General features: G+C 38.3%; 1 protein-coding gene across 1 annotated transcript in view; it reads right to left on the reverse strand.

Annotated features, from left to right (window-relative positions):
• Positions 1 to 13,145: 13,145 nt before the first annotated feature.
• The window catches only part of sorl1 (sortilin-related receptor, L(DLR class) A repeats containing), a 61,846-nt gene continuing 49,827 nt past the window's right edge, over positions 13,146 to 25,164 (reverse strand). The window contains exons 29-48 of the mRNA XM_079885089.1: positions 24,648 to 24,779; positions 24,262 to 24,396; positions 24,010 to 24,162; positions 23,134 to 23,289; positions 22,827 to 22,955; positions 22,607 to 22,733; positions 22,074 to 22,243; positions 21,839 to 21,951; positions 21,657 to 21,761; positions 21,481 to 21,547; positions 19,871 to 19,953; positions 19,683 to 19,764; positions 19,419 to 19,603; positions 18,096 to 18,215; positions 17,854 to 18,018; positions 17,594 to 17,768; positions 16,485 to 16,591; positions 16,169 to 16,367; positions 15,861 to 16,073; positions 13,146 to 15,162 (exon numbers count right to left, since the gene is read on the reverse strand). Of these exons, the coding sequence (XP_079741215.1) occupies positions 15,095 to 15,162; positions 15,861 to 16,073; positions 16,169 to 16,367; positions 16,485 to 16,591; positions 17,594 to 17,768; positions 17,854 to 18,018; positions 18,096 to 18,215; positions 19,419 to 19,603; positions 19,683 to 19,764; positions 19,871 to 19,953; positions 21,481 to 21,547; positions 21,657 to 21,761; positions 21,839 to 21,951; positions 22,074 to 22,243; positions 22,607 to 22,733; positions 22,827 to 22,955; positions 23,134 to 23,289; positions 24,010 to 24,162; positions 24,262 to 24,396; positions 24,648 to 24,779 (2,684 nt within the window). The 3' untranslated portion in view covers positions 13,146 to 15,094. The remainder of the gene's footprint in view (positions 15,163 to 15,860; positions 16,074 to 16,168; positions 16,368 to 16,484; positions 16,592 to 17,593; positions 17,769 to 17,853; positions 18,019 to 18,095; positions 18,216 to 19,418; positions 19,604 to 19,682; positions 19,765 to 19,870; positions 19,954 to 21,480; positions 21,548 to 21,656; positions 21,762 to 21,838; positions 21,952 to 22,073; positions 22,244 to 22,606; positions 22,734 to 22,826; positions 22,956 to 23,133; positions 23,290 to 24,009; positions 24,163 to 24,261; positions 24,397 to 24,647; positions 24,780 to 25,164) is intronic.

Genomic DNA, 25,164 nt, shown 5'->3' on the forward strand with positions numbered 1-25,164 from the left:
ACGAAGTAATAAATGAAGCATTTTTCCTAAAAACTGTGGGGTAAGTGTGTCAGGTGCTTTGGGGTAAGATGTGCCAGTGCCTCAACTAATAGTAATAGTAAGCTTTGCTTCAAAATGTAGTAAACACTCGTAACAGTTTACTATTATTACAACAAACAACTTTTGAAAAATGTTTCAGTACATTCACATATTTTGAATATTAAACTTTGTACTTGCTAATTTAGGAAAAATAATGGCCTGCAAAAAACAAAACAAAAAAACAAAGAGACTAGACTTGCCTTACACACTGAAAAAAAAAGTTGCTGCCATACATTTTTTAAGTACAATCAACTTGGATATTTAAGTCATTTCAACTTAAATCACATTAAAGCAGCGCTATGCAGTTTTGGCAATTTCTTCGCTGTTTTCTCGCTTTTTGCTCGCGGGTTTCTCTATAGAGCTCCCCCTACAGCTTCGGAATAGATATTTGACAACACTGTCGTCAAAACTCGTTGGCGACTCTCGCCCCCCTTCCATCTTCTCCCTCCTGTCATGTGCATTTGTTTTCAAAGAAGTCGGCGAACGCACGGAGCCATGTCCACTGAGGTATGTATGATACACAGAAGATTAGCATATAAATGTTTATATAGTGTATGTGTGCAGTGCCGTAAAGCAATTCGTTACATCGCGAGACCTGATATCACGCAATACTTCCTGACGCTGAGCCCAAAGTCGTCCCGCCGGCCCAAAGTTGCAAGGGTGTTTTTTCTGCTCAAAGGCGCTATGGGGTGCGAGAAGACCACCATTCAACCCGAAAACAGTCATATAACCATTCCAATGACTCCGAAGCTGTTAAGGCAAAAAAAACCCTGCATAGTTCACCTTTAAACTGACTTAAAAATGAGTTGAATCTTGTATAACTTAATAAATATTAATAAAAAGTTAAAAATTGCTTGCCTTATTTTGATGAGTTAAAGCAACGTAAAAACATATGTTGTCATAACTTACTGATCATATCTTTTTTTTTACAATGCAGTAAGTACTGTAAAGCATGGCACAATTTACCCCACTCTCCTCTGTGATTTGACCTAGACATGGTCAAACTGTAAGAGTGTCATCATGGATGTTTCAAACACAATCCTTTCAGTCGTTCTTGTCTCATGATGGTGAAGACAGTAAAATGAACAAAAGTCAGCTTTTCCTTTGGAAGGGGTTTCAGAAATGGGATTTGTGCCCACTTTGAGACTTGGAGGTGCATTCACAGCAGGTAAACATACGCGGACAGATGTCCGTTAGAGCGAGACTTCCCAGCAGTCTCAGACGGGCGGGGCAGGGGGCGTCTCTGAACGGTCTGCTCCGCGCACGGCTTTATCATGTTTCCCTCCGGCTCCAGGTCTTTGTGTGGGATGTTAAGAGCCTAAGTCTAGAATGCCAAACTGTGTTCTTTACAGTCAGCTATCTGTCTCTCTCATCTCTGGCCTAGATGAGAGCACCATTACTACCTGTTCGAAAACAAGAAGAAAAGAGGGGAGGGGGGGGGGGGAGGGGGGCAGAGCGCAAGGACAAAGCTGGGAGCGGAGCAGCAGAACACAGTGTCTGTTGTATATGGGTGCAGGCTTGGCACAAACAGTGGCTTTTCTGTAAAACTATCCCACTCCTCCCAGGCCTCTGACTGGGCTCTCAATACTGCCTTTGTCCTTTCACATCACCAGTGACATTGAGAAGCCAAATCTAGCAACACCTGGCCCCTCGCAGCCTCTCTAGCGCACGCAGTCCAACACGCAGCCCGTTTTCACGTCGAAAAAGACGTTTATTTTGTTAACCAGCTCTGAAAAGTGATGTTTCTTGTTTTCCTTATGCTAACTTTGCTATCTCATCTTAAAGGCAGGATATGCTGCATAATTGATGAGCGACTTTCTTTAAATCTATTTAAATATAAGATTCCAGTATTTCTCGCCGTCACAAGGTTAGCCGCTGAGGCACTTTCCAGGTCGGCTGAAAGTACATTTGCATATTGAATGTCTTGTGTCCTTCATGCTATGTCATATGTCATATGATTTTTTTTTTTTTTTGTCAAAAATGTCGCAGAAGAGCAAGGACGAACAAAATTTAATTAGGCCTACATTTTTATCAGAGTGCCGCTTTTCACTACAGATATTGTTAAACGTTTGATCAGAGTGCCAAGAATGGGTACACCACCAAGGCCAAGAACTTGAATTATTTTCCAAGGTTGCTTAGAAGAAATAATAATAATAATAAAAATCTACTTTTTGTACAGCGACGAAAGGCTCAAGGCGATACAGATACCTTCATTTAGAAGGGTTGTTTTTACAAAAAAAAACCGGAGGAAATTCAATGGAATGTGGTGCAATGCCAGATGTTCAGCATTCCTGAAACCGTTGCATCAGTCTCATGTAACATATTTAGGGAATGCCTGTACTCTTGATCATAATTGATGGCATACTGGAACAACTGGAACACAGCCTGAATATTTCTTGGAATAAAACTATAAAACTGTGGTTTCCCTGATTAACAAGGTAATTTGGTCCTGTAGCTCATAATAAATTGGAACGGCTGTAGTGCGAATGCAAAGATTAAAATTATTCAAAAAACAGTTGAACAGTTACTTCAAAAGAGGTTTTTCCCCCCTCATCTGGTTAGAACGTCCGCAGGAGGAAAGGGGGAGAGTTGACCGAAGTTTTTGCTGTGCAATCCGATCTGTTGAACACGGAGGGGAGGAAAGATAAAAGGAAACAGAAGCGCTGTTAGAGTCTGTCTACAGGAAGAGCCTGATTAGAGGTGAGTCTGCAGCAGTCACATTGGCTGAGGAAACAGCCAATCACAAGGGCAGAAGCCGCTCTGCCTGTGGCCAACCATCTCCCTGCGTGTCACTTCACTGTGTCTTCAAACACAATGTGTCTGCTATCGACTGTATTCTTAATCACAGTACGAATTTACTTCATGTAATTCATGTCACATGTGTTTTTTCTACATTTCAGGTCACGTACTCTCAGTGCATGTATTATTAATGGATTTAATAGCTCACTGGTGTTTCTTGCAATATGCATGCTCATGAACATTAATAAAGCAAACACACGTGTTTGGGAGTGTTCTTCATTGAACTGTGAAGGAATTAATGACACAAGGGTCCCTGTATATCACACAGTTTTGACAGGACTCGCAGGCATTATAATTACGTAGTTATGAGTGTTTCTTCAATTACATCTCCCAGGGGCTTTTTTTTTTCTTGCTTAAAGATCACATTCAAATAGTTTTGGAAACTTTTTACTATGCCGTCATTGCTTATTTTTGTTGCCTTTTATGTATAAAATATGAAAATACATCATAAAAGTATTAATTATTACCTTTTAATTTGATTCAAATTATATAATTTTAGAATTAAATATAGGCTATTTTAAGTATGATCATCTAAAACAGTGAAATGATGAAAATTATTCATTTAAATTATTAGGAGTAATTGTGAAAATAATAATAGTGTCATTCAGTTTTGTAAAATTGTAATTACATTTAAAGCAGTAACTAAATAAAATTTTAAATAATCATAAAACTATTGTAACATTTATTTGAAAATTATATAATTACGAAAATACAGTCAATCAGTTATAGCATCATTTCCATCCCAACAAACTATTTCTCTCCTCCAAACACTAGAACATGTAAAATGTTAACTATGAAATTAATCTTTGCGGAAGCTTTTATTCAAAACAATCTTTAAAACTGTAAGTTCCACCACTGAAATGTGATGGAAATTACACTGTGATGGAAACTAGGAACTGCGGAAAGTGCTTCAAGAGAGTTTGTTTTCATAAAAGTGCCCATAGTTTGAAGAAACGATCTTACAGTTACATGGTTTCTGAAAATAGCAAACGTCTGCTTGAACAGTTAAACAACATGTCGCATAGAAAATACTTTTCTGGTCTGGGAGGATATTTTTGTCAATCCTTTCTTAGAGTTACATAATCCCTCTTTCACTTATTGTGTATAATGTTGTTCAATGGCCCACTCTGCTTTGCCAAGAGGCCATCGAAAAGTGTTCCCTTCCAGCTTTGCCATGTCAAAGTGGGAGCTTTGCTTAGGGCCACAGTACACCCATTCATGTGGCAACCGAAAGTCTAGCCAGCAGACTGTGTCGGCCTGTATCACAATGCCGGAGTGAGCACACATGTCAGCTATCAGTCTCCTCTCTCTCAGGCTCAGAGTTGGCAGTGCTGAGCGAAAGGGTCAATTTGCTGCATTAATGCCATCGGAAGCTGGCGCACACTCATATGGCACAGATTCCAGCCCCACTCGCTCCCGAACACTGTGCGGGCTCAATCCCCCCCCCCCCAGACGTGGCCTGCTCACTGCTTCAGTAAGTCGCTGGAATTAGGGGATCAGGGGAGGCAATTTGGTGTTTTCCTAAAACTCGGAAGTTGGCAGCAAGAGCTGATAAAGGGAGTGCCGGAGATATTAGTGAGAAGCAGAGGCCTCAGACGCAGGTGTTGTTGGAATAGATACAGTACACCCTCCTGCTCACCTTACAGATGACAGCCAAGGACACTGGTGGAAATGGACGGTTACATAAACATTATGACTGCGATTTTATCCACAGCTCATTCGGAATCGCATGACCCCCTCTGGACACCAGCACAAGGCTGCAGTTTGATCTGTGGGTCAATGGCATTGTGATGTTTTTCTCCGATCTTTTTAACATTAAAAATGTCATTCTTACAAATGTGAGATGAATACACTATTGTGTGTATTCATTTAAAAAAATTTGATTTAAAAAAATGTCAAGGTGATCCAATATCATAATGAAGACTAAAGCCTCACTAAAAAATAATTCAGGGCAGAAAAACCTTCTTGCATAGTTTGGCATAAATATTTACAATAATAATATTTGAAAAAAATTTCCACAAGTACATGCAAACACGCCAGGCAAAAGCAACAACAGGAAACAATGTCATACAGACATACAACCCATCAGACCCTCATAATCATCAAGGTCAATAAGTCTTCTCAAATATCAGATAATTTGACATTTTTAAGACAAAGCAATGTCATCTGGTGCGACTCTCTGAATTAAATGTATGAATTAATAATTCACAGTATTTGTAAAAAAAATAAAGTACTTTGAAGAAACATTTTTGAAAACAATGAAATAATCAATTACTTGATGGTTAGACCACAATTTTAGAGTCATTAAATTTACAAATTGAATATACTGTATGAAACCAGCATGAACACAAAAAGTACATTTCATGTTCCTTATGGCACATAAACAACATTTTTAAATGATTTTTTTCTTTTTTCTGTATCATGGATGACCCCCTGTACCAGCCCTGGGCTGACCCTGTTGAAAAGACCCCTTTAAACCATTTGGTTTAGCTGGTGAACCATGTTGTTTAGCATCAGTAAAATGGTTCAATGGCTTGAAAAATGGCTTGCCTGAAAAATGGCTAGTTACCAGCATACCTCCACCTGATGATATTGCTTTCTCACAGCAGATAATATTTATAAATCACTCTTGCACTGCACACACTATCATATTCATAAAAACTGAGATGTTTCCAATGACTCTCGCCTTTATTTGTTCTCCTTCACCTGCTCAATGCAAAAGCCTTTGTGTAGCAAAGAATCAGAAAATTGCAACGGAAATGCTACGCTGACCACAGAACAATAGCAGACCACACCATGAGGGTTACAACAAATGTGTCTTTTATGAAGTGAGGGTGTCATTTGCTACAGTAGGGTGGGGGAGACGGAGCTCAGGCAGCGAGGAAATGACAATATCTACACTGTCCCGGCAGCGGCAGCAGGGCCGAACCAGGCGCCGCCACGGCTGAGCACCAAAGGAGCGACTCATAGGAAACATCCATCAACACATTCGCTGAGAAGGGGAAATAATCATGTTTCCTATGTGTTGTTCATAACAATTTGTCGAAAGATGGAGGAAGTTAGGCTACATCCACATTCATCCGGATATATTTGTTATCACACCAGCATTTTCTACTTTTTCCAAAAATTGCTTGTTCACACCGAAACATCTGAAAATGCTTAAATCATCTTACTGCTCTTGTGTAAAATCGAATAAAAGCTCACTGAGAGTGTTGCAGGTATGACGTCAGAACCCGGAAGTCTATTTCCCCCGCTGGTTACTTCAAGATTTTCCTATGCGGTTTTATAATGGGGGTTTTCAATTTATGAGTACAATAAAGCCTGTGGTAAACATAACTTGACGATACTTTGACGTTTTGTTCTACAACGTACACTACACACCCTTAAACTGTCCAATCAAGTGAACATAACTGCACTATGGGCGTGTGTAATTTACAGTGTAGAACAAAATGTTAAAGTATGGTCAAGTTATCTCTAGGCTTATTTTACACATAAATCGAAAAAAAAACAAACATTATAAAACCCCATAGAAAAATCTTTAAGGAACCAGCGGCGAAATAGACTTCCGGGTTCTGGCGTCTTACCTGCACCACTCTATTCTTCTGGCATTTTATTAGCAAATTATCCCACCACTCACTTAAAATCTCTATTCCACGTACGGTCTAAAACGCAAATGTCATCACGTTTTGCCGCAGGGCAGCAATTACATGTAAATATTCTGTCAACTTGGCAGAAATGTAATATGAAGATTGAAACAGTCTTTTAGCACACTGTAAAAAGTGAACAGTTGGATCAACTTAAAAAAATTACTTCAATTGGTAACACCTAAAGAAATTAAGTTTTCTCAACTTAAATGATCACGTTTTTCATGATAAAACAAGATCATTTAAGTTGAGAAAACTTAATTTCTTTAGGTGTTACCAATTGAAGTATTTTTTTTAAGTTGATCCAACTATTCACTTTTTACAGTGAAAACAATGGAGGTACAACCATAGATATATGGTTACAATACGCGCCATCGTTTTCAAATACCTATTTTCACAATGCGAAAACAGAAAACATTTTCAAATGTCTCCACTTGGGGAAGCGTCTTCAAAAAGCTCAGTTTTGTCTCATTGTGGACAAAAGGCCAAAACGTAGAGAAAAAGTCGGCAAACACTTTAATCCGCGTCACAAATATGTCTGTGTGCATCAATGTGTCGCACATTCTGGAAGAGAAATAGAATGTGCCAAAAACAGACAGTAGGCCTAAGTGTTGATTTTTGTTCAACATAATGTGCTATAAGAGGCTGAAAGTGGCTGGGGGTATTTTTGGCACCACATTACATCCTCATACTGCGTGTTAAAGAGGTGCTAACTATACCTCCATTTGCCAGAAGTCCTCTGTAAATATTTACAATTAATAATAAAAAAAAGAAGAAGAAAAAATCTGCAGCCAGCCCAATAAACACAAGATGCCTAATACATGGGAAAAGCTTACAGAAGATTAATGTGCTTTTGAAAAAGCGTAAATAGCAAAGAGACGGCTGTTTGTTTGAGAAGTCATGCCAACGGTCCAGAAAAGAGGATGGAGCTGGTATCAGGAGAACAGGCTCTTGTTTGTCTTTCTCACGCTCGTCTGCGAGCTAGCAATGTCCCGAATGTCTGGACTCATTTGGCTGAACCTAAAAGGGACAAATAATGCTTGAAACGAAGCACTCGCCAGTGTTATTTCTGGAAAGTAGCAGGTAAGGCACACAGGCATAATGGCGTCCGCGGTACCTGTCTGCACTTCAGACGGGATGTCGGGATGTCGGGATGCCACGGCCTGAACCCGAAGCTGGGCTGGAGGTGGTAAGCCAGCTCAACTGTGCCCAATGTTTGTGGAGATTTGGCCGGTGCTGATGGAGACTAGGTGACACCTCTCCCAAGCTAAACATAGCAACCTGAGCGGGGCCACGTGTAACAGGAGACAGAGCAGCCCTGTGTGCGCTTCAAAGCTTCGCCATATGTCGGAGAGGCCCGAAGAGGGAGAATTTACAATTTGTACGTCAACTAACCTGTTCATCGACAGTAGATGAATCAAAACTGATTTTGCCCCAGCGTCTGTTCCGATACAGCTGCTTTCCATGTTGCTTAGCTTTGTCCTGGGAAGCATTCACTAAATCGACAGGGAAGATGGGATTGAAAAGAGAAGGAGAATTAAGGGGGGGGGGGGTTGCAGTAACTACATTGTTTGGGAGAGTTAAGTTCTTTTTATTTTGTGATGTAGTTGTCCGTAAGCTCACAGTTTGCACTACTAAGGAGTCCTGTTGCTAGGAGAGGAACAGCGCCGTTCACTTCCATTGGCTGCGAGGACCTGCGCGATTGTCCAATAAAAATCGCTACTAGACTTGGACAGCGTTGGCTATCCAGGCACAATTATGTGTAAAAATAAGACTTTAGGGCAGATTTGAACAGGGAAAACCATGTTTTGTTTTGTTTTGTTTTTTTCATTCAATGGTCAATTTTGAGATTTTGGTTTATTTTGCTTCCCAACTCTTCTTTCAGACTATAGTGGAAAGAAACCATCCAAAAGACACATTTGACTGTTTATTTGATTACATTTATTTACATATCTTTAAAAAAACTCCACCTCAGTAGCACTTACACCAAACTTTACAGTTTTATTTCTAGCCATTTTCTGAAGGGTTTGTTCATGTATCATTTGCCTCGTTTATAATGTTTTCCTAAAGATATGTTTTTTTAATGCTGGTATTTTCTCTAAAAAAAGAGATATCCAAACTTCCCTCTGTAAAAGCATTTAACTCGGATTTGCTTACATTTGCTTATTTAAACATAACGTTTCGGAAAACTCTTATAGATGGTCAAAATTTGATATGAAATGGGGAAGGAAATCTGGTGATGTAAAATGTCGGGTGTTTCAAAGCAAACCCTTGGAAAAGCATTTTCTCCATCTCTTATACTCCCAAACCCAATGCCAAATCCTTTCAGACTTGCACTTAATGCCCCTTATTTGGTGTTGTGACAGCAGAGCTCCCAATCACAAGAATTTATATGAAAGGGTCAAGGAAGTTATATCGCTCTTGAGCCGAGAACAACCGCCTCCAGCACTAGGCACAGAGGGAAGTCATGGCCCGTGAGACGAAGGGCCAAATTCCTGTCAGAAACACTAAAAGTAATTTATATTTAGATTTGAAAATGTAAAAGAAAAAAACCTTTTTCCAGAACCACTTAAACTGACATAACACAGAAGGTCTCCTACAAATTAGCCCTATACGACTCACTTGGTAACTTCTTGTGCCAGACCTGCCCTTGACCTTCTTCTGCCACCTGCCTGGTGACCTTTCACCTCTAGGAGCGTGCGGTTCAAGAGGCTCCTGGTGTTTTATGGAAGGACTGGATGCTGAGCACACAAACACAGGACACACACTGGGACCATCAGGCCTGTGGAAAGAGCTCTGGTAAAAGACCAACCATCAGTAAATCTGAACAGGTGCTTCATTTCTGCAATATCATTTCTGCATTTCTTTTTTTTTTTTCCCCAATTTTGAACATTAAAATATAATATTTTATAAAAAAGTACATTCAAATGTTTTATTAAAAATAAGTGAAATAGTGTGCAAAAATGATGAACTTTGAGTAATAACTGCTGTCAATAATGAGCATTTTAAAATGTGTAATAATTTTACTATTCTTTTTTTTTTTTTTTTTTTTTTTTTTTTTTACAAAATTTGATCAAACCACAAACAGCTGGTCTGGTAATAAACTTATAACTTGAGATTTTTTTTTTTAATGTTGGTAGAGGTATAACAGATAAACAACAGTAAATTATATAATAATCATTATTATTAATTTTTAAATTATCTGTTCATTAAAATATGTGACCCTGGATAACAAAACCAGTCATAAGTCGCACAGGTATAATTGTGGCAATAGCCAAAAATACATTGTATGGGTCAAAATTATCGATTTTTCTTTTTATGCCAAAAATCATTAGGATATTAAGTAAAGATCATGCTCCATGAAGATATTTCGTAAATTTCCTACCGTAAATATATAAAACATTTATTTTGTGAGTGAATGCAGCACAATTGGAACATAAATGGACAACTTTAAAGGTGATTTTCCCAATGTTTCGCTTTTGTTGCACCCTCAGATTCCAGATTTTCAAATATTGTCCTATCCTAACAAACCATACATCAATGGAAAGCTTATTTATTTTGCTTTCAGATGATGTATAAATCTCAATTTTAAAAAAATTTACCCATGTTTTGTGGTCCAGGGTCACATATCATTAAAATGGTTTGCAACTTTTTACAACATTTAAGCAACCCATTTAACCCATTTAATTCCATTAAAAATAAATCATACAATATTCATGATTTAGTGCAAAGGTTACATCTCTCAAATCCTAAAAATATCTTACATCTGTTTTCATAAATAGATACTTTTTTGTTGTTAATTTTTTAGTTGTGGCATTGTTTAGTCTCAGATCAAAAGCATATTAAACAGTATCTCTAATGAAATGATGAAAGAGTGCACGATCTGCACTCTAAGAGTCGAAAAGTGACCAAACAAGCAAAGGAAAAAGCATCACAGATTAAGTGAAAGGAAAACGTGTTTTGTGCTGGTGCACCCACGGCTGGTGTTTCCTTTTAAATGTAATGTCTAGTCATCTTTATGATCCTTCTGCCCTGATTGTTGTTCATAATCATATAGTTATTTTTAAAAACATTTATATAATTATTTCTGAAAACAAAAACAATGCACAGTAAAATCAACCACATTTTAAAGGGATAGTTCACCATCATGTCGTTGCAGTTCATCTTCATAACACAAATGAAGATATTTTTAATGAAATCTGAGAGCTTTCTGTCCCTCCATTGACAGCTACGCAACTACCAATTTCAAGGCCCAGAAAGGTAGTAAAGACATCATAAAAATAATCCATGTAAAATAACCTCAGTTTTATGAAGCGACGCGAGTGCTTTGTTTGCGCAAAAAAACAATATCTTACAGGGTTGGAACGGCATGAGGGTGAGTAATTAATGACAGAATTTTCATTTATGGGTGAACTATCCCTTTAAGTGTCAACATTTAAGCAGAAACAGAAAACAAGACAGAGTCATTTCCACTTTTTCAGAGGATCTATTTTTAGACGTGGACCTGTCTGTCTGACCTTTTCTCTAAAGACACAGATCCATTACCACATTGACCTCATGTAATTGTTTGTCCCAGTGCAGCTTTGGCATTGTAAAACTTAACGGTCCTTATCTGTACACACTAGACAGCTCACATCAATTACCTTCCCGTTACAAACATCAAAGAAGCCACTACATTACGCTGACAGTGTCGCATCAATGGAAATCTGCTCAGCTTAGAAACATTTCAAGAGTTTGAGCTTTCTAATAAAAGAGATCACAGAAAGCAAACAGCTTGTCAGCTAATTAAAAAAAACAAAACTTAAGAAATAATAAATGTCAAATAAAAATTTAAGAAATGTCTTCTGTTTACTGTTGGTAAAGGTATTATACAGGTAAATATTAACAATACTAAATTTAAATATTATTATACATTTTTAAACTCTGGATGCATTTAATAACAGCTGAAACTTTAGATAAAAAATGTTAGTCATTTACAAATTTGGTTGAAATATAGAAAAATGTTCATAGATGAAGATGTTATGCTTTCTCTCTTTTTTTCATGTTGTCTCTGTTTAATTGTCTAGCTATGAATCATTCTGTATTTTGTGATTTGTATAAACAGAATAGAACAGATTGGTTCACACAAAGCACCAAAGTTCATACTCCTATGGAAAAAGTTAACTATATGTCTTCTTTTGGTATACCGGTAGTTGTTCTCACCAAACAGAAGGAATAACAGTACAGTAAGTACGTACAGCACATATTAGAGTGAAGGTGAAAAAGTAAACTGAGACATGAGAGACATCTGCTGGTGGATAAGGGAAGCTGCAGCATTATTATTTAGACTTTTTTTCAGGCCAAATCTGATAACATTTCATGTCATTTGCTTTTTTTATTGTTACACTGTCATTGTCACATGCTAAACTCATTCTAGAACCCAAATCAGCTGTCTGAATGCCTGAAGGGCTGTATTTAAAACAATAAATACATAATATATTTAGCTTTTTTTTTAAATAAATCTTAATTTTGAAGCAAAAAAAAAGAAATCAAAAACATTTAATGCAAAAAAAGATTGAAATATTTCTATATTAACTAATTATTGAATTAGACAACATAATTGTAGTAGGTTACGTTAGCTGGTTTAAGCTGTATAGCTACACAAAGCTGGCAAAAATGGCCCTCGTGATCTACAATCAGAGTCACTATTTTAGCGCATGCATGTTTAATTACTCAGAGATTAATTGTTCTGACAAATACAGCAGGTTAAAGAGAGCAGCTCATTGAGCAAACGAAACGCTCTCTGAAGCGTTGAGCTGTGAAAGCGCGAGCTCACCGTGACGTCACGAACGCAACATCTGTGCTGGAGGAGTTTGATGTGAGGATAAATAAAGGGTGACAAGTTCAAATAAACAGAGACAGGAACATGCCTTGCATAAAGACATCCCACCTCTATAAACATGTCTAATTGTGGTTCAAATAAAGCCCACACATCAATAAACACCGGGCAAAAGGGCCATAGGCTGAGGCAGGGAAATGAAGCAAACTGTTTTCTTTAGGTTTACTTATTTACAGAAATGACTTTTATTTCATATAATGTGTCATCAAGAATAAATTTTAAGTCGATTTTTCGGGAGATTCCTAATTATTCCTTAATTACAGCAAGTTTACTTATTCACACATGCACATTAAAGTCGGAATTAAAAGACAATAATCATATTTTTCCGTTGGGAATTAATAATTGGATGGTTGGATCGTTGTGGTTTGCTATTTAGAGGTGCAGGTGTGATGTATTTTTGAAGGCCAACCCGGAAGTTCACCCTCGACAAAAACCCATTAGGATTTTTCCATTGGCTTTTGGATTTTTGCAGAAAATAAGGCTTATGATTCTTACTCGTTATGATAATCTTCACAAATGAACAACCTTTATAAATCTTGAAGCGTAAACCAGCAGAAGTCTAAGCTAAACGCTATAAACGAACCATGTAAACACCAGTCGCATGACTTCAACGTCACCATCCTAAGCTTTTCGACAACAATTTCAGTCTTTGTATTAAAAAAAAAAAACCTTTTCCCTGAGTTCGAATCATATTAGTTTGCAAGAGCGTGATTATAAACACATTGAGTTACACAAAGCAAGAGAAGTCAGATTTAACATTTTCCACATTTATTTCAGCATAAGTGGTTCATAAAACATCTCATACTGTACCACTTAAAATATTCTTATCTTTAAACCCTCAGTAGGCAGGCAAGATTAAATATTTAAACATGGCGGTGTCCAACGTCACTGCTATGTAAAAATGTTTAGATCTTATTGACCAAAAAAAACCAAATGGGTTTCAAACTGGGCATGACAAATATCGCCACAAATGGTTGCGAGTAAAGAATACAAACAAGACAAAATAAAAATGGTGGCTCAGGATTCACACAAGTGCTGCACTGGAACTTTTTAAAACATTATACAGTGGTAATTCACAATATGTCGATACACACATTTCCTATCGCACTATTCCTGTCTTTATACAATTTTCAATTTTCTGTGAGTGTGTACATGTGTGATCACATTGACATACTGCTACATACTTTACTCAGTGTGTTGTAATAAGGCAATGTGGTACTGAAAGAAACACAGTTTTACTAAAAACAGCCGCATCTACCAACTGAACAGTTTTGCTTAATGCCAATTAACAATGGGAGAGAGTATCATTAATAATGACCACAAGCATTTAATGTAAACTGGCCATAAACCTCATTTAAAATCCTTGAACACAAATAAGCAGGGGGTAGACCGTAACCATTTTCCTTTTTACTGGTCACCTCAATACAAGATAGGAAATAAAAGAAGAAAAAAATACATTCATAAACAAATCTTTAAGCAACACCCACAATTCAGTTAAAATGAAACATGGATTTAACACATGTACCTCTTCACAACTGTTCGGGAAGGCAAGACGTCTGCGCTACCCTCTGCTTTTCTTAAGCTTGGCACAAGAGACTAAGATGAAGCCTTCTGGTTCGCTCAGACAAGAGCTGCACAGGCTTCACTGCAATATGGAACTACTGTACAGCACAATAGTCTCCGAATTAAACACACTGCGCTGCCTGTGGCAGTGTGACTGATATCGCTGGTACATCTACATTAACCCAGTTCCCTGAGAACACTAAAGGACTAAAACCATGGCAGCACACAGGATATGCAATAATATTCTTTGCTAGATAAAATGCGTAGGATAAATCAAAGGAAAAAAGCAGACAGTGAACATAAGCAATTTTTATGGGCTGAGCATATGACTTAATGTGAACTACACTAATAACCTATATTGTCTTCATTTTGGTCATTCTTTTCTGAAAATAGCTGATAAAACAACCAAAATGGGTAACAATTTTCACATTTTCAAAAAGCAGGGAGAATTTTAAACCTATTGCTGAGCAAGGAAATTAACAATGGATACAAAGTGTAAACAAGGTACCATGGACAAATGCAGGCCTACTGACAAAGTGACACAAATCGAGCATACGGTATGCAACAAAAAAATCGGATCCTGTGCAATTTACTGTCAAGAGCCTACGTACCGCCCTCCCTTTTTATCAGCATTCATTGGTCCATTTTCATCTGTATACATATGAGGTTTGCTTTCTAGTTTGTTTTCTTTTGTGAATTTTTGCACTGATGTACCCATATCTAGATACTTGTTTTGGCTTAAAGCAAATGTAATGCTCGTGTGAGAGTTTGTACAATAAGGGTCTTTTCCCTGTTTAGTAAGTCTGCTGATCAGCTGACAAACTCCTTCACAGTTTGCTTCAGTTAATGCCTACAAAGTCCAATACCCACATATATTATATATAAAAAATAAGTTATTGCGCATCCGAAAAAAGTGCATCTTATATTTAAAAATATCTCTTTCGCTCCATGCTTTCTTTTCTTCCTCGGGGTCCAGAAACATAAATCCAGCGTTTTTCTAAGTGACGGGGAGAAGTCAAGAGGAAGGGAGCTCTGCAGCTTGAAGGTGTGCCGGATGGGCACGTAAGAAAACATGATGAGGATGAGGAAGTGGAGTGGGAAGTGAAGGAGGAGGAGAGAAAGAGTTGTCCAGCTATGCAATAACCATGGGAACGTCATCTGAAAAGCCACTGATCATAGGAGCGTCTTCATCATCGTCACCTTCAGAAGAGAGGGAACAAAGAAACAACATTAGCAGCTCATTTTCATAGTGTGGAAAAGTTTGTGCTCTTAATAAAGTGAGCAGAAGTGAACATACTTACCAGAACTTAATTAAAAGTGACCTAAACTAAGCTGAATTGAAATCTAGTAAATGCAACGGAACTAAACTGAATTGAAGTGATCAGAACTCTTATTGAATTCAGCTAAGTTTTAGCATGTAATACCTGAATTGGACCTGAGTGTTGAAGTAACCAAATTGAAAAACTCAATTCAAGTGAACTGAATTGAAGTGAACTGAACTAAAATAAATGGAACTGAAGACAACTGAGCTAAACTGAATTAAAATAAATGAAGTGAACTAAACTAAACTGAAGTCAACTGAACTAAAATAAAGTCAACCGATTTAAACACAAGTGAACTTGAGTCAGTTGAGCTGAGCTGACCTGGAATGGAATGGAATGAAGTGAACTTGAAGTTTACTGAGCTAAACTGAACTGAAATAAAATGGTCAACTGATCAAAACACAAGCAAACAGAAAAACAACTGAGCTAAACTGAATTAAAATGGAGTGTAGTGAACTGCATTGAAGCTAACTGAACTAAACGGAAGAGAAGTTAACTACAGTAAATTACACTTCTCTGAAGTGCACTGAAGCAAAATACAGACTTCATGAAAGGTAGGACTCAAGCTGGTCTTACCCAGCTCATCTCCTGAGGAGAAAATGGCAGAGCCCAGGCGAGAGTTGTAGTGGCTGTTAGCGAAGGCGGTGAAGTTGTGCTGTAGCCGACGGTGTCTGAGATAAAGCACCACCAGGCCTCCACACACACCCACCAACAGCAGGAACAACACTGGAACAACCACCGCCGCCATGTCTTCGGATTTACCCGACTGAGATTTGGCATCATTCGGCCCTGAACGATGACAAATGTGTGTCAGGATCAACGTCTGGCCAAACAAACAGCCACAGATATATAGGCAAAAATGTTTAGTGTGTAAAAGCTCATGCCTGCTGCTTTGCCCAGTTCGTCATATAACAGCACAGCCGCCTCTCCACACAGCTGGTTGTTGAGCAGGCAGCGCGCCCGCACTGAGAACGTGTAGTTATGGCCCACCAACAAGCTATTGATCCTGAAGAACGTCTCCGTTGTGTTACCCAGACACATAGTGGAGTTGGTGACACTGTCATGCACATACACCTCATAGCCCTGAAGAGTTCAAGAGATCATTAGCAAAGCCAACAAAAACAAGGAAATGGAAAAAGCCAAATAGTAAAGATGTTTAGTCAATGTGGATTTTATGTAGACTTTAAGGTGGTTTCTAACCCTGCTTTCATTGAAGGTCCGGTCCTTCACAGCCAGGCTCTTCCAGAAGAGGAACACATGATCCTGTTCTTCTAAGATTTTGAGGGCTTCAGGTGCAGGTAGAGAAACTGTGTGGAATGGATAAATATAGGTTTAGAGCAAAACAACAACACCACCACCATGAAATAACACTTTTTTTTTACTTATAGCATAAATACACTGCCATTTAAAAGTTTGGGGTCAGTAAATTATTATTATTATTTTTTTTATTTAGCAAGTATGCATTAAACTGATTAAAAGTGACAGTAAATACATTTATAATGTTACAAAAGATTTATATTTCAAATAAATACTGTTCTTATTAACTTTCTAATCACAAAAGAATAAATATATTAAGAGGCACAACTGTTTTCATCATTGATAATAAGAAATGTTTATTGAGCAGCCAATCAGCATATTAGAATGATTTCTGAAGGATCATGTGACACTGAACACTGGAGTAATAATGCTGAAAATTCAGCTGTCATCACAGAAATAAATTACAATTTACAATATATTTAAACAGAAAACAGTTATTTTAAATTCTAATAATATTTCTTAAATTTTTTTGTTTTTACTAAATAAATGCAGCCATGGTGAGCAGAAAAGGCATCTGTCAAAAACAATAAAAAAATGACCGACCTTAAACTTCTGAATGGTTGTGTAGTGATGGGAATGGAGGATTTGGTTTAAAAAAAGTTAATGAAAATGTGTGCCCTTAATATTTTTATAATGAAGAAATTGTGTTATAAACGCAGGCTCTGCTACATCGTGGGCTGAAGAGGTTGCAGGCACTTCACTGTGTGCCACATTATATGATTGCCTCTCATACCGTAAATTACATAATAAAGTGTAAGTACTATACAACTAATATTAACATATTAAACACATTTAGTGTTTCACTTTTTTCAGTGGTGTCTGCAGCTGTAATATGAGCGCTCCAACTGACTTTCTGTGAATTGGCCAAATGCGTTAGCATTTGTTTTTGCTAAAAATCTCCCCCGCTGTGTGTACCGACAGATGAAATCCTTCAGGCACCCGTGACCTTTTTTATGATACAATGTTTCAGGCAAGAAAAGAGATGACTCTACCCGTGTTGAGTGTGTAGCTGGCCTCTTTGCTCATGTTGAGCAGCCTGATGGTGATGCTGTAGCGTCCTCCAGGCTCCAGACCCTTCAGCGTGTACTCCACCGTGTTGTTCTGAGTGTTCACCTTATAGTCCCGCTCCGTTTTACGAACCGTATCTCTCACGTGCACTGCATACGTCTGATATATACACAAAGATGCTTGAAACACCCCCATCCGACATAACTAAATCATGAAAACATTTAAATTGACTTTGTTTTCATACCAAAGGACTGCTGGGAGAATCGAAGGGCGGCTGCCACTTTAGAGTGGCCTGCGTCTTATCCACTCGCACTTTGTGCAGGTTTCGAGGTGGAAGTCGCTCGTTGGGGATCATCTTCACTACAGCAAAGTCTGATGGAGGACCCATGTATGGAGAGATCACCCTCACCTGAACAACACACACAGTCACTTCATCTGGACATCATGGTGCCAAAACGGATCTTCAAAGTGAGGGTGGATACTAACCAGGAAGAGGTATTGCTCGTCGCTGTCAACGATCACAGTCAGACTGGTGGAGGTGGTATTCACCCTGTGAGGTCTGCGGTACAGATCCAGGAAGGAGGTGGCGTAGAACACTCCATACACCTGTGAAATCAGAAGATGGTGTCTTTTCAGCTTAACGGTGTGGTCACATTAGTGAAATTTCAGCAAAAAAGGTCCATTATCTATTGCCAATAGTGTAGTAAAAGCTCACACAGAAGCCACTTTCAAACCAAGCAGCTTTCTATTAGTCAACGCTGCGAATTTGCGTGACTAAACCTGACACAAAATCTGCTTGAGGAAATCTTTCTTCCTCAAGTGATCATTTAAATCTTAGTACATACTAGTTAGACACTTAGTGTGACCAATGAGTGCTTTACTTGATCTCATATCTTACAGTATTTATAGTTTTCTTTTCATACTTTTAAATACACAAAGTAGAGCTGCACGATTAATCGTTAAAAGACTGCGATCTCGATTCAAACCACGCAATAGTATTCCTAAATGACAATGATTCAACTATGTCCATTAAACCTTGGAGAACACAGAAGAGACTTTTCAACCACATAACACAGTAACATTATTTCTGTTACAATAATTCAATTTATCACATTAGTAGTGGGATAAAAGTTTATAGTTTGGATAATAAACACTGATGTCTCAATATAGAGTAAATCACCTTTTGAACGTAACTTGACACTTTACAAAGATTGTATTAACTACATCGTTACACCACTAGGTGGCGATAAGTGAATGTTAAAAATGTATTTGTCATTGGATCGTTCATTCATTCAAGAAATTTGTTCAAAATCGCTGATTCATCCAGTAATGAAACAAGTGAAGTCTTTATGATTGAATCATTCATTCAAACAGACAAAAAAAATGTTTTATTCACATTGATTCAATATTTTTATATAGACTGCAGCAATTAATATTTTGTCAGAATCTCAAATAATGTACGTTATTTTGTTTGTCTATTCAGAATCGTGGGAAAATCGTGATCACTATTTTAAACAAAAATCGACTCTCAATTTATCCAGAATCGCGCATCTCTAACACAGAGCTTGTATGAATTTGGAGCTAATCTGTGTAAAAGTCTTATTTTTTTATTAAAAGTGAGCAACTCAGTTCATATGACTACCTTGAATATGAGCGAAATCTACATAGTGAACTTTTTCACCCTAACGCGAAACTCCCGAACGCACAAATTCCTATTGGAATTAGTGGATTTCGGCCTTTAAGTTTCACCTATAAATGTGACCGCACACTTTTATGAGCGTTTATTAAGTGTTTATGAGTTAGTCTCACCTCAGCTTGAGGGCCGGTCCAGTTGCAATCTACAGCGGTCTGGTTGAGCGCTCTGGCCTTCAGTGACGGCCCGGGAGGTCTTGTGCCTTTGGTCTGCTGGCGGGACAGAGCAGTAGGACTGTCTCCATCATCCGTGTGAGCCCACACCGCCACCTCATACTCCATCCCTGCTGTCAGGTTAGTGGCTATACAGAAAAGAGCACACAGATTGTATCCTCTTCCAGAAACACTGACAGGATGTTTGATGACTGTGAAGTGTTTTACCTTTCAATGTTTCCAAGACAGTGTAATTCCTGCTCTCCTTCACATGTTCATCAAATACCCACGAAATAACGACAATGTAGTGCTTCATGTAACAGAGAGAGAAATAGAGAGATCAATATTATATTTACATTCGAAGGAGGTCATGACATAAACCCTGCACAGAGAAAAAAAAAAACAATCTGACCAACCTGGACCTTATAATCATTGGTGATCGACAAAGTCATTGAGTCTTCTGTGATGCTGGTGATCGCGACATTAGGAGGAGAGAGAGCTGAAAGACACATTATTAAAGAGTCATGAAACACTACAGAATTTTTTTTGTCAAAACATTAAGATAGATACAACTAGACATTTATGCAATATATCAAACATTTGAGGGTAATATTTCCAGTAAAATATCTGTATCGAAATACATAGTCACCAGTCTACTCCGACAAGATCATTGAGATATAGTGATATAATGTGAAAAGATATTGTAGGATAAGTCTTTGATCACACCACCACCAATCCTTATTAACAGATATGCTCCCATTTAAACGTTTGGTTCAGTACGTTTTTTTTTTTCTCCTATTCAGCAAGGATGCATCAAATTGATCAGTAATCACTGAAAGTGACAGTAAAGACATTCATGATACAAAGATTTCTATTTAAAATTATGTTCTTTCAATTCTTTCTATTCAATCATTCTAAAAATCCTTTTCAACATTGATAATAATAAGAAATGATTCTTCAGCAGCAAATCAGCATATTAGAATGATTTCTAAAGGATCATGTGACACTGAAAATTCAGTGTTAATCGGAAAATATGTTAAAATCCTTTATTTTTAATTAAATGTTAGTATCCGTTATTTTGAATGCCTCAATCATTTATGAGACTGTATGGTCTTATCCTTTTAGAAAGCCCTGTCTCATTATTATTCATGATATCACATCACATTTCCAGTGATATTAAATTACAGACACATATTGACCTGTTTATATTTATGCTGAAATGGGAGTTTACAATGACACTCAATCTGTTCCAACCATCCTATCCACGTTTTTTCCTGAACGCGGAAGTCTCGCAGCAGATTTATCCTTTGCATCTCCAGTTATATTAGCATATTTTCCGAACTGATAATGCAACTTTAAACCTATGAAAATGACTTTAAAAAGCACATGGCTTCATAGTGCCATCACTTTATAGTGTCGCAATGACCGTCTTTTGTCAGTGCCTCACCCATCAAAGTTTAATGAGTGCGTAGATGACATGAATCTACATTGAAAACAGATGAGCGCTCATATCCTACATAAAGCTCCCGATCAGTGAAGTTCGGGTTGGTTTTGTCCTCAAAATGATGAGCACGCACATAACTTTTATGGGGAGTTTTTTAACTTAAGTGCTTCAAGCCATGGTCGTTTTCTCATGTCAGTCTTTGGCATAAAATGCAAGTCATATGGCGCCGTATATGGACATTCTTTTCAGATTTGAAAAGAACTACTTTCCAAGAACTACTTCAGTCTATTGCTGATCTTGTGTCAGTCAACAACAGCACAGCTTGCAACCCTGCGCTCATTTCAATTTTTAGTAATGTTAAAAAAGTTTCAGTTGAATTAATTACGTTTTTTACCCCGTTTTAACAACGAGTTAACTTCCTATGGAGACTGGAACAGGACAGCATACAAACAGTTAGAATAACAAGTTAGAATCCATCATGTGCTCATCTTTTGCTCAGGAAAAAGGTGGATGAGATAAAACATGTCCAGCAGGGGGAGTCAGCACTCTTCTGTGAAGGGTGCTTTTATATAGTTTCCTTACCTTTTTGAGGAACTATGGATTTAATTTCTGTCCAGTTTCCCACGCCTCTGCTTGTGACGGCAGCCACCTGAGAAACAACAGATGAACACAGGTTAGACGAAGCGATCTAGATGATCTTGTATCATCAGCAGAAGTTCACAGAAAAATAACTTTATACAAGTTCTTGAGTGTCTCACCCTAAATCTGTAGAGCGAGCTAGGCTGCAGATTCTTCACTTCTGCACTGGTGCTGGTGCTACGCTGGGAAAACCACTCAGCGCTGTCCTTTTCACTGTACTCCACCTGCACAACACACACAGCCAGTTAGATGCAAGTAGGCGTTGATAAATGCTATAAAGAACTGAAGACATCTTCCTCACAATATACTCCCTGACGAGTCCATGTGTTTTATCAGGAGGGTTCCAGGAACACAGTACTGTCCCGTCCTCAGCATTGTCACAGCTCAGCTGCAGACCCTGAGGAGGGTCCGGCACTGCCATACAAACACAGACGTCAGACACAATGAAGCAACGGAAGACAAAACATATCCCTTCCATGTAAATCTGAGTTGTTCTATGAGTGATTTTAGTGATTGCGCTGCTAATGCAGACTTACATCCTTCTGGTGTGCGTAGTGTGAGAATTTCATTGGTCCTGTGCTGTTTGCTGAGACACTGAGTCTGCACCTTCACCTGGTAGGTGGTGTCCGGCATCAACACGGTCAAAACGGCACTGCCCTTATTGCTGTTCGTGTCCATAGACGTCCACTGCTGGACACCCACCTGCCTAGAAAATAAAATAAATACAACCTTTGTTATTGACCCATGTGGACCCTAGGTCTGTTTCCATATTTGATGTCTACGTTTGTTGATTGATTTTAATGTAACTTAAAGTTAAAAGTGATTTTAACTTTAATGTACTTAAAGTGTGCACATAGCACTAAGAGAATACAAGTATTGGATCAGGACTCAGGGTCGGCAGATATTCAATATTAAATGACTTGGATCGGGGGCACAAAAAACTTAATTGGGACATCACAAAACAAAACAAATAAAGGTTAAGTGGTCTGTGATATTTGGTTCACAGTTGAAATGGTCCACCACCTGGAAAAGCTTAATAACCACAGGTGTAGATGAAAGCTAAATTTACCTGAAGTAGATGATAAAAGAGCAGGATGCTGTAGGCATATTTTTGGGTCTTGACCAGGTGAGCATCACAGCACCGGAGAAGTTGGCGCTCCACTGTAGATTTTGAATCTTGTACACCAACATATCCACTGAGAAGGGTAAATCAGCATGAACAGTCAGGCTGTCTTACTGTGGTACAATGCAGTCAGCAGATACAACATGAACGTCTCTCAGTGTCTCACCAGTGCAGTTATTCTCGTCACTTTTGTCAGAACAGTCTATGAAGCCATCACACCTCTCACTGTTCAGCACGCAGGCCTCGCCATCCGCACAGAGAGTACCATTCACACAGAGCAACGGACCATGAGTGGCTGAAATATAACGGAGAGTTAAGAAAGAAAAGGTTGCAGGTAGAAGACATTTTTGGTTGAGGCTAAGCAGTGTAACAATGTTTGTGTTATTTCAGATTTAAAGACTTTATTTCTATTCCAAAATGAGGAAAACGGTAGTAAAGAGTGAGTAGATGTGTCAAAATGTTACGACACTTACGGCAGTTGGTCTCATCAGATCCATCCTGGCAGTGAGGGTGTCCGTCACATCGCTTCCAATCAGCGATACAGGTCGCAGGCTTCAGGCACAGGAACTGATCTTTAGAGCAGCGGCCCGATGGAGGAACAGTTGCCACAGGAGTCACAGAGCCTTTGACTAAGCAATAGACAGAAGCAAGACACCAATATAATAAGCCATGAAAAGAGGCAAGGGTTAAACTTATTTTACATTTAAATGTCTCCCTATGTGAACATTTTTTCCCCATTCAATAAATCTCATTCTCTGCACTGAATAAGTATTAAAATACTAATTGCTAATACTTATTCACTTGAGATCTGGTATTAAGAATTATTTTATTTAAAATTGAGAACTTTGAGAGCACCAAATTAATAAAAAACCATCCTGTTTTCTATCATGTGCCGTGCACGTTTGCCGGGAACAATCACGCTCCGACTCAGACCGCAGCAAACATGACCATTGTGAAAGCCCTCTAAGATATTCACTTATTTATTAACATGTTTCTAGGGACAGTATTATTGAGTGACAACACTTCATATAGTATTATATATATAGTTTATAAGTGAATTGTATAAGCTCTGGGAAAATGAAATGTGGCGCTCTGGGACTGTCGTATCACCCACTGAACCAGTTTGAGCTGAAGAGCGTGAATTTGCATGTATGAACATGAGTGCCGAATGTCACATTATTTAAAAAAAGAGTTTAATTAAACAGCTTAATTTATTTATGCAAGCTAAAACATGTTATTGATGCAAGCTGAAACATTATCGGTAGAAGCTAAAAAAAGATATTACGAATATATAAAACCAATATATTAAATGAACATGTCTTTCTGAAATAAAAGAGCAGAGAAGGCACCTGTAGGACAGCCCACTTCATCGCTGCCATCAGGACAATCAGCGTAGCCGTCACACACCCAGGTGTTCACAATACACGCGCCAGAACCACAGCGGAAACGATTAGGAGCACAGGTAGCTGGACCTGGTGCAGGTGTGTGAGGAGATCCGCCACCTGTACACAGACACAACATAATGCATCGTAATTAATCCACTGAGCATGTGTCTTTTGTTGCCACTTTACAAACAAACTATACAGGTCTAAATTATGTACCTGAACATTGAGATTCATCAGACCAGTCACCGCAGTCATTTTCCCCATCACACTTCCACCAGGCAGGCACACAGCGGCCGTTCTTACACTCATACTGAAAGTAACGTGAACAGCCTGGCTCCTCGGTTGGGGAAGCTGAAACAGAAAGCACACAAACTCATTAGAAAACAAGCGCAGAAACTAGGTGAACAGTCCTGTTTGAAACTAGTCCCAGGTGTGACTGGATTGGACCTACTGATTTATTTTACTCTCTGACTGGAAGTCTGTAGCCTTCCATAGCCAAAGTTCTGTCTAACAGCATGAAGTCAATGTGCAGCGTGACGCATATAAATTCAACCTAGAATTTGACTTTTGGCCTCTTGATCAGTGTGGGAGTTATTGCTCACCACAGTTGGCCTCGTCCGAGTAGTCGCCACAGTCGTCCATGCCGTCACACTTCCACTCGAGGGTCACACACATTCCATTGGAACACTGGAAGTTGTAGCTGTCACATGTTTTCTCAAACTCAGGGTTAGTTGCTGTGGGAGAGAAGAGAACAAATCAACTCATTACAAAACACTGCATTGGCGTTCTATCCAAAGTCCACGTTTAGGACTGTCAATTGATTCAAAAATGGAATCATATTACGAACGAAAGTACGTACATTTTCTTGCTGAGATATTATGAATAAATTATGATAATAAGTTAAGACAATAAATTGTGGCAGATGAGAAAAAAGCAATTGACATTGCAAAAAGTGGCATAAGTAGTAGGTTGATTGCTTTATTTTTATACACAATTTAATAAAAAAATTATGATTAGTTTATTAATAATAATATAATATACACTCAACCATTCAAAAGTTTGGAGTCGGTACGATTTTTTTAAAGAAATTGCATATGATGCAAATTGTTCAAAAGACTT

Source organism: Squalius cephalus (genome assembly GCF_949319135.1).
Source record: "Squalius cephalus genome assembly, chromosome: 11".
Classification (NCBI taxonomy): domain Eukaryota; kingdom Metazoa; phylum Chordata; class Actinopteri; order Cypriniformes; family Leuciscidae; genus Squalius; species Squalius cephalus.